This window comes from Filicampus tigris, chromosome 10 (genome assembly GCF_054856515.1).
Source record: "Filicampus tigris isolate MCC_2025a chromosome 10, RoL_Ftig_1.0, whole genome shotgun sequence".
Lineage (NCBI taxonomy): Eukaryota > Metazoa > Chordata > Actinopteri > Syngnathiformes > Syngnathidae > Filicampus > Filicampus tigris.
In genome coordinates, this window is record NC_141226.1 from 22,859,060 (window position 1) to 22,869,284 (window position 10,225).

A 10,225-nucleotide genomic window follows, 5' to 3' on the forward strand; every position below is an offset into this window, starting at 1 on the left:
GTATGTATCGGGTTAAATTAACCCGTGTTGCCTCTGCGGACGCGCCTTTTTTTTTTTGCAGTCTGGACGTAGAGGAACAAGCTCTCTCGGGAGACGCTCAGAATCTCCATCATTTTCCAATAACACCACGAAAACCTGCTAGATTTGTTGCTCACTGCTTTTTTTTCCGAAAAATCGTCTGTAGAGATGTTGTACTTGGAATTCACATGAAACTGAATCACCATCTCAAAAAGGCCCAAAGTGGATATTAAAGAGGAAGTCAACCCAAACATATTTTTTTCAAGAACATATTCTATGGAAGCCCACTAGTTGAAACAAGGCATTCTGATAAATATTGCGCTTGTGGAATAAGAGTTAATCCACTGGTTTATAGCCATCTCTTCGGACGGCCATTTTGTCACTTCTGTCGACTGAAAATGACATCGCAACTACTCATGGCTCAGGTAACGACCAATCACGGCTCAGCGTCAGAAAACAGGTCAGCCGTGATTGGTCGTTACCTGAGCGGTTGTGATGTCATTTTCAGTCGATAGAAATGACAAAATGGCCGCCCCCTGAGATGGCTAAAAACGAGTGGATTAACTCATATTCCACAAATGAAATATTTATCAGAATGCCGTGTTTCAATAGTGGGCCCGCTGGGAACATATTCTCGAAAAAATATGTTTGGATTGATTTGAGCATGCTGTAATTCTTTATCCTTTGTGTCTTTTTGGCCAAATAAAATCAGAATCCCCGGAAAACCTTTTTATGCATAAATTGTCTTCTTTAATAATACATGACGGACAGCGAGTGATGTCAACCCTCCCTTTGCATATATCAACATTATTATTTATACACATGTGAGCATCTTTTGTATTTGATGCAAAGATAGCATCGCATCAGTATTGTCTGGTAGTTGTCTTCACTTCATGTGTATTGTTCATAATGCATCCTTCAACTTAAGTAGCAAGCATTTAAGGCCATTAAATTTTAGCGAGGTTGCAGGCTGGCTGTTTTTTGTTGTTGTTGTTGTTGTTGTTGTTGTTGTTGTTGTTTTTTTACTCTTCCACCTCGAAAGTGGTCTGCCTCCCGCCGGGCCGATAGTGGACCTCGTCGTCGGAATCCTCGGCCTGGGGATGCAAGCAGCTGTTACACTTGTTCTGCAGACGTCTCTTGAGCTGGAAGGTGCGCTCGGTGTTTGAAAAGGTGTATTCTTGCTCCTTCAGTTTGGCGTAGTAGTCGGAGAACTTGTTGAAGAGGATGGAGATGGGCATGCCGTTGAGGATGATGCCGAACGAGATGCAGCCAAAGGCCACGCAGCGCCCCAGGTAAGAGATGGGAACCACGTCCCCGTAGCCTACGGTGGAGATGCTCACCTAGACAAAGAGGACAAAACTTCAAGATCCTGCAAAGGGAAAGTAAATGTCTTCTAAACCGCCTTGTTAGCAATTTGGCGAAATTTGAATCAAGTATGTACAATAGAGCTTCAAAATGATGCCAAATGAAGCCAGTGGCTGGGATGTGCAGCATCCCAGCGGGTCGTCGTTGGGCTTTTTCATGCGGCAACAACAAGGCGCTCTAAAGTGGCCACGCCAACCTGAAGCCCCAGGCCACACATTGACTGTCAAGTCTGACTTTTTGAAATAAATCCCATCCGCTACCGGTCTCTGTGTGCCGTGCGTGCACTCATGGCAGACAACGAGGCACTCTAAAGCAGCCACAGCAGCGGAACATCCGACAGGGGAAGTGGGGGGAAGTTGCATTTTCGATCGTCATGTTTCCAGCCATTGTCTACAAGTGTGCAGTTTTGGGGGTAACGCATCATTGTGCCCCCCCCAGTAGCACTGACATTTAATTGAATTGTTTAAGTGATGTTTTGGAATCCCGAGAGAATTTGAGAATTCTTGTCCTATTCAAACAGCTCATGATACGATACCTAACGTTTTTTCTTTCAGTCGGGCTTAATGTGAAAATCCTATCATTGATTCTAAGCCTGAACTTGTCTTTTGCGCTCAAATTGCCTCCTCTGGACTAGATTACTGCAGTTGACTTCTCGACGGGAATCCCAGCACAAGCGTCCAAAAGCCGCAGTACTGTATTTTCGGAACAGTGCGGCAAGGATCCTGATGAGAGTGCAGAAATACAAGCACCTCCTCATCTGTGCTCGGAACGAGTACAAGGTGGCACTGCTTACCTCCCGATGCATCTCCGAGCCTGACTGAGCTCCTCACCTCATTCGACACACCTCAGCACGATCGTGAAACAACTTCCAAAACTCCAAATCTACTTTCTTATAAGATATTTTCATTTATAAATTAATTATACTTTCAAATGCTGGTGTGTTGATTGCTGTAACGATTACACAACACATTTTTAACATTTTTTTTTTTCACATCAGAAATGCAAGTAAACTTTTCTAGACTTTTTTTTTTCACGCCGATTCCAAATCTCCCCTTGTTTTTTTTTTTTCTCTGGCACATCCAGTTTTCATCATCATCATTATCATCAGAATTATAATAATGCGTGAAATAGTGCTGGTAATATATTTAGTAATATTTATTAATTAAAGGTTAGGCTCTGTTTTTGAAGCCATCTCTAATTAAAATTTGCTGTTGCCCACTGCTATTTTAAAAATCGTCCGTCGAGCTTTTTAGGAATGAGCTGCAAATTCCTTCAAATGTAATCACTGACTCAAAGCAGACGGTATCACAGTGGATTAGACCGACACTACATAAGTCAACAGCTGCCACAAGGTCCCGAAAAGAAAAAAAAAAAAATCCAAAAGGAAAGTGGGGTGAAACGGACTAAAAATTACGATTTTAGCAGCACATGGAAGCCTTTTATGTAAACAAAATAGGTGACATATGGCGACGTCGCGGACTTTGTGAGATTGAGCATATAAAAGGTGTCAGGGTCCAGATGTTTGTGATGATAAAATCATTACATTTTTTTTTTTTTTTCATTCCAAAATGGGAGCCACTTGCTATTAAGTCGGTCATCCAATTTTGTTGTGGTACACTGTCATATATTGAATTTAAATTTTGGGGGTGGGGGTGAGGGTGGAACAACATGTCAGTACGTGATCCTTACCGCTGCCCACCACCAGGCATCTGGGATGCTGCTGAATGGTGTTCCAGGCTGGTCCACCTCCACTGAATGCATCAAAGCTGAGAAGGTGAAGATGCCCATGGCGATGAAGAGAAACAGACAACACACCTAAAAGATGACAACACAAAGGTCAGTGTTGGTTTTTATTTCAAAGGCAACATTGTTTGTTGATTTTTGTCCTGTTAAAGTGGAAATCAACCCAAACACTTCTTTTTTTTTTTTTTTCAAGAATATGTTCCCAGCAGGCCCACTAATTGAAACACGGCATTCCGATGAATATTGCCTTTGTGGAATATGAGTTAAGCAGCAAAATCCACCTCTTTTTAGCCATATCAGGGGGCGGCCATTTTGTCTTCTGTCGACCAATCACGGCTCAGCTTCAGAAAACAGGTCTGCCGTGATTGGTCGTTGCCTGAGCAGTTGTGACGTCGTTTTCAGTCGACAGAAGTGACAAAATGGCCGCCCCCTCAGATGGCTAAAAACAAGTGGATTCACTTTTGGATTATTCCACAAACGCAATATTTATCAGATTGCCTTGTTTCACCTAGTGGGCTTGCATAGAACACAAAAAAAAATGTTTTGGTTGCCTTCCTCTCTAAACAATTCATTAAACACATTATACACACATTCGTTATACACTAATGCATGGCAGCAAGAATGTTTTCGTTTTGGAAAGAAGCTCTTCATATTTTCAGTTGGATTTAGGTCTTGGGTCTGTCTTTTGTTTTGGTGAAAGCATAAAATCAAATACACCTGCACATTGTAGAGTGCCTTTTTACTGTGGGCAGCCAGAGGTACTGTCTAATCAGCATTATGTGTGGAGGATGGGTTATCTCGGCAAAGGAGAGGTGCTCATTCACACAAATTCATGTGCGTGAAAAAGCTCAGCTCATGAAAAACGAGTTGCTATGTTCATCTTCATGTTCAGTTTCATCATTTTATGTCAATGATAATATGACTGAACCAATTTATATCACCTCTATAATGCAATGTTTCTCAAGCTTTCTTGAGTCACGGTACATATGTAGCAATATCTCATGGCACAACATCCCAAATGTCGCCCAAAAATATAGAAATTGAAATAACGATGACGTCATCTTAATTTACTCACAAATGGACCGACTCAACACAAATCGATCCTGTTGTCGAAATGGCGACGGGCGGGCACCCTATTATTTGTCGTAAGTCCGTACAATGAAATGAAACAATGAACATTTCCCGCGGCGGCCGTTGTGAATCACGGGTATACCGTATTCGTCCGATGTTTCGCATCGCTTCCTACCTGCTCCGAACATTGTCGAATGGTGAAGCCAAACGCCCTCATGCCCGTAGAGTGACGGGCGAGCTTGAGGATGCGGAAGATGCGCATCAGCTTGACAACTTTGAGCACCTTGCTGACTTTGCTGACCCGCGCCATGGCCTTCAAATCCTCCTGTGCGCTCATGTCCTCGGAATCGATCACAAACGTCTCAAACATGATCTGGATGAAGTAGGGCATGACGGCCACGATGTCCACAAAGTTGAGAGCGCTCTTGACAAAATGCTTGATGTCGGACGTGGTGAGCAAGCGCAGGAAGTACTCCAAGGTGAAGAAAAGGATGGAGGCGATCTCCACCCACTCCATGTAGGTTTTGCCGGCCAGTTTGTATTGCCGGAGTTCCTTCACCGTGTTCATCGTCATGGAAACGATGGAGATGAGCACAAAGAGACTGGAAAACACCGCAAAGGCTTTGGCGGACATGGACGAGTAAGGGTTCTCCATCAGGTCCCAGAGAATCTTCCGAAAGTTGCCCAGGAACATGGTCTTGTAGCCCTCGTCATCCTGGTGAGGCTTGATCTCGTCGATCAGCTCCTGGTTGACCTTCAGTTGGTCTCTTATGTCGTCCACCTTCTCCTCAAACAGAATACGGCAGCACCTGAGGAGAGCAAGAAGATGCGAGGAACTCCCCCGTAAAAGTACACATTTGGACTTTTCGAGATTCCCACATGACCGTTCAAAGACCAACGGGTGAATGTTTCCAAGGGAACCTGTGTGAATGCGGTGGGAATACAGACAGTTCTCAGACTGGTTCAAGCCGTCCCATGACCACCCATTTTGCTGACGAATGACGTTTTGAAAATGACGAACGCAACGAATAACGGAAGTAGGTTTTCGCCCGTCAGTGTAATCGGCACTAACCGTTGTTTTGCGGGCGTTTTTTTGTTTGTTTATTTTTGTGGGGAGGCGGTAGGGTGGACTGACTGACCGACAGACTTCTAACAGACTAACTGACGGACTTAACCGACGGAAGGACGATGACAGTTTGGTTCGTCACGAAAAATGACGGACTGACAAAAGACGGACGGCTACCCTGGCTGCTGACGGATGAGGAATGAGGGACCCTAAATCCAGGGTGCCCAAGTCCGGTCCCCGAGAGCTAAATGGCTCCCTCCCCCATGCAGCGCACCAAAATGATCAGCTGAATTTGAACAAACTTGGGCACCCCCGGCCTAAATTGCCCTTAGGTTGAATGATTGTTTGTCTACGTATATGTGCCGTACGATTGGTTGGCAACCGGTCCAAGGCCAACCACCTCCTCTCGCGCAAAGTCCGCTTGGGTAGGCTCCTGCTGACCAGTCAACCCAGTGAGGAGAAGCGGTATCGAAGAGGGACGGATGGGTATTTTGATTGCCGTCGATTGTCGAAACGCGTCGGAGGGTTAGCGGTCGACGAGAATTGAATGAATAGCACACCTTGGCGTGGCCTTGAGTTTCAGCCCCCAGAAAGCCATCTCTTCCTCAAAGTTGATAGGGCAGAGACTGTCCATCACCCACAAGACGTTGCTGCAGTAATAGTGGAAGATGTAGTGGAAAAACGTTGGGTCCCTGTCAAAGAAGAATTCATTGTTCAGAACGTTGTAATCGTCGCAGAGCGTCAGACGCTTGGCCGGATCTTCGCACAGGGCGAGGATTCCAATCCTGGTTTTGGGGTACCGCAGGACCAGATGTTTGGGGATGTGAAACACCTTCCCGCCCACGTTGAGGTTCACGATGTTCGGTTTCCTCAGTTTCGATGCGTCTTTGCTCTGGGCTTTCTGCCCATCAGGAGTGCCCAGGTTGTCCATGGATGTCCATAGCTTCACAGAACTGTCCTGGGAAAAAGGGAATTCGCCCTCTTGCTCCTCTACGCTTTGTGAAAAGCTCTTTTCCCGTTTGATGGTGGCAAAGAGACTGGAGCGCCGCTTCTTCAGCACTTTCAATTTGGGTTTCATAGCCTCCATCGTAGCAGCTCCTCACAGCGCCTTCAGCCCAACGAAACAAATTCTGTAGATTGAAGTCAGTGGTTGACGACCACAACAATATTCCAGAGAATCGCCATTCAAACCGGATGTCGTCCTCCGTGGGGGGCGAATGCTTACAGGTTGAAAAAGCCGCAGTGCTCGTCTCTCAGCGTGCAAGAAGATCAGCCGCATGAGTTGGGGATTCGGCCGCCTCGCTGATTCTCTAATCCTATTGCTGCTCTTTCTGTCCAAACGCAAGTTAAAAATACTGTTCACGGGGATTAGTGTTGCGATTTAAGGCTTGGAGCTCTGACGACGACGAGAGTGTTGGGATGATGGGGTTACATTACTAACGAAGCTGCCAACCAGCCAAGTCCGCACTAATGGTAAAGGCTAACCGTCCTGCTCGATAACTCGTATCAAATACGTTTCTCAAAGACGGTGTGTTAATAAAAAAAAAATTTTTAAAGAAAAAAAGGTTAAGAGAGTCACAATAATCCTTGTCATGTCTTTAAAAATAAATTACAATTACACTTCCTGTCCTTTTAAATATGAAAGCACCAAGTTCTGAAATTTTGCATGGCAAAAATAAATCAAATAAAATGTTACAAATAACAAAAAAAAAGTGTTTTCATAGATACATTCTTATATATGCTATAAATTACATATTAAATGTTGTATGTTATTATAAATTAGTTGATTGTGATCTTGAAAATGAATCTAACAGTTCTCAGTATGATGACGTGGCGGTTTGACACTACTGTGAACCACAATAAAAAAAACATATTGGAAAGTGAATACCTTTCCGACAGTGTCAAACTTCAGCATTAATATAATTTTGAGTGAATCCAAAACATTTATATTTAGTACTTAGAATGGATATACAAAGTCTGCACACCCCTGTTCGAATACCAAATGTTGATGACACTGAAAAAAGAGACAAAGAAACCCTTTCAAAACTTTTTCCAACATTACAGTTACCTATAACCTGTACAACTCAATTGTAAATAAAATTAAGTCCTTCTTAGAGTGGAAGTAAAAATAATGTAAAGTAGAACATTATTGCATAAGGATATGCTCAGCAAAGAAAATGTGTAATAAATTTAAAAAAAGTTTGCAAATTTATTAAAGCAAGCCTTACATTTATATCAATGAAGTACAGTATACAATGTGGATGTGACATCTAGTTGTCTAGTACACTTGTATTAAGATTTCTAGGGGTGTCTCTAATCTTTATGCACCTATTTTTGTTTTAAATAATGATACTTGAATACAGCACACTTAAATAAAACACTTTTTTTGGAAAGGCAAACTTTTGAAATGGAGCTAAAACTCTTGAGTTGTAAAGAAGAAAGTGCAAGTGCACATCCCTCAGGTGAACGAGTGTACTGTACTGTATAATGGTACGGTCTACAGTTAAATAGCATTTTATTGTTTTACTTTTTTTTTTTTTTTTACAGTGAAATTCAGATATACACTAATTTAACATTAAAATCGCTACACAAATAAAAATGAAACTTTAAACTTAAGCGTCATCGTTGTGTTATACTACTTCCGCTTTTTCTGTGACGTCCTTTCCGGTCGAAGCTACCAACATGGACGCAAGCCGCGTGCAGCCGATCAAGCTCGCAAGAGTAAGAAAAGCTTTATTTAAGTGTGATTCGTCAATTTGACGTGAATATACATCTAATATGTAACCCAATGTCCTACAATGAACCGAAATCTTGGAGTTAAATGACACAGTTTGACCGGATTAGCTATCGGTTCCTCTCGACTGGTCTCTCCGTTACGAAGGCCTGTTGGTCCCGAGGGCTAACTTCGAAAGCTAAGCTAACGTTTTAAACGTCGTTGTTGACGCCTGGCTTCCGGTTTTGTATTTTTCTAAATAGATTTATAAGTATTGCGTGATTAACCTTATTTATTTTATTTCAGGTAACCAGGGTGCTTGGAAGAACTGGCTCCCAGGGACAATGTACACAGGTATGCTGCGGCTGAAATGTCGGTTCAACCATTTTACGGCTTTTGTTAATATCTACTGATGAATATTCATATTCATACATATAAGTGCCTGGCATTTAGAAATATATTCTGAGACGAGTACCAAATATTTCATGGCTTTTTGGGGATGACTAATTGCCCATGATAGTGGTAACAATAGCTGTCCTTGCTTTAATATAAAAATAATAATACGATGTGAAGATTGACCTTAAATCACAGGATGTAATGTGCTCGTATTATATCAATGACGGATTTTGCTTAACTGCTTAAGATCATTTTTGTAAATATATTATTTCAAAAGTCTTGTATAGAGGCTAATCAGATTTACAAGTTTGGTCATAGCGAAGCCTAGCTTTAAATTGCCATTCGTTTTACATATTGCATATTCATTTTGTGTTTATCTCCTTTTTACAAATGTTATATTTAAAAACAAAACAACAAATGTGTCCCTATAGCACAAATGTTTCTCCAACGCTAGACATACTTTTTTTTATAGAATTGCTAAAACACGTTATACGTGCGCAGTGCTTTGTCTGTTTGTTTGTTAGTCTTTACTGACCTTTATTGAGCATGGGACATATTCTACCTGTCACTATATGTCAGCGGCATAAATGGATGAACAAAAAGATTTGTAGTTAACCGATAACTATTTTTGCACCAATTAAAAGGAATTGGATAATTTCCTTGGGCACACCAGATGATCGATCCCTGGTTGGAAGTCTCTCCTCCTAAAGTAAAATTTGGTGCCTTTAAGAACGAATGTGCCATCTTCCTTGTAGGTCCGTGTTGAGTTCATGGATGACAGCAACCGTTCAATCATCAGGAACGTTAAGGGCCCAGTCAGGGAAGGAGATGTGCTGACGCTTCTGGAGTCTGAAAGAGAAGCCAGGAGGCTTCGATAGGTGAGCTCACCACAACATACGCAGTCTATGTAGTTGTAGCATTTGGCATAGCTTGTGGTGTTTCTCCGAGCTCAGTTACAGATGTACTCATAAAGTATCTGAATTCATTTGTCACAAATTGCAGTTGATCTTCTGACTGCTCTTTTTTGTGCCCTCGCAGAGCCCACTGAAGTCGCGGTGCTGACCCTGCGCTGTGGAGCAGATGACTCCTGTCAAGTTTCACACGTCAAGGCTGACATCTCGCTTGTTAAAATGTTTTTCAAATAAATGTGGTCATTGAGAGAAAGATGTGCCAGCCATTCCTTTTTTTTTAAATTTATTTTTTTAAACTTTTTGCTGTTTCACCGCTTGGCTCTGCTTACTATACAAGGTGAGCATTATGCGGTCGTAACACAAAAAAATAATCTGTCCACGTTCCGATTGCTAATATATGAGTTAGTAGTAAGTTTATTCTAAGTTATAAAAAGAACATCTTAGACTTGGTTCTAAACATCTTAGCTTTTGGAATCCTCAAAATGTGCGGTGTAATGTATCCAACCTATAAAAAGAAATCTGCGGTGCTGTGCAAGTGATCGTTAGCTAGAGTGTGGCCAAATAACTAACCTTGGACCATCACTGGCCTATTGAGCACAACTACTGGTTCGGGCTTTGTTCAAGCTATGAACATTTGGGATGAGTTGTTGGAATGATTACTTTGAGCAAGGCACCAATCTGCAGAACACACAAACACCTGCCACTCTGTCATTTCCTTCATGTGATGAATTGTGTTTATATGGCCTTTTGAATTTTATACTTCAACTTAGCTTTTCAGGTTATAATTTTTAATTTCTTGAACAATATTGCAAATATAAACATGTATCACAGTCTATGGTTATTTCTGGAGAAATCAAAGTCAAGCTGATTTTCCAAGATACTGTATTTCAAATGTGAATGTTAAGTGGTGAAAAAAAAAACTGTGCTGTTCTCCTCCTCCCC

The 10,225-nt window shown here is 42.0% G+C and overlaps 2 protein-coding genes across 2 annotated transcripts; one reads left to right on the forward strand and one right to left on the reverse strand.

Moving 5' to 3' along the window:
* Window positions 1-632: 632 nt before the first annotated feature.
* Window positions 633-6,560, reverse strand: LOC147141391 (potassium voltage-gated channel subfamily V member 2). Its single transcript, XM_086043072.1, has 4 exons — window positions 5,824-6,560; window positions 4,373-5,006; window positions 3,073-3,198; window positions 633-1,358 (listed from the first exon to the last, which is right to left on the reverse strand). The coding sequence occupies exons 1-4, from the start codon at window positions 6,348-6,350 to the stop codon at window positions 1,041-1,043; spliced, it is 1,605 nt and encodes a 534-aa protein (XP_085899198.1). The 5' UTR covers window positions 6,351-6,560; the 3' UTR covers window positions 633-1,040.
* A 1,341-nt stretch (window positions 6,561-7,901) lies between these two features.
* On the forward strand, window positions 7,902-9,536 carry rps28 (ribosomal protein S28). The gene is made up of 4 exons (XM_086043332.1): window positions 7,902-7,984; window positions 8,283-8,330; window positions 9,128-9,250; window positions 9,411-9,536. The coding sequence occupies exons 1-3, from the start codon at window positions 7,946-7,948 to the stop codon at window positions 9,248-9,250; spliced, it is 210 nt and encodes a 69-aa protein (XP_085899458.1). The 5' UTR covers window positions 7,902-7,945; the 3' UTR covers window positions 9,411-9,536.
* Window positions 9,537-10,225: the final 689 nt, after the last annotated feature.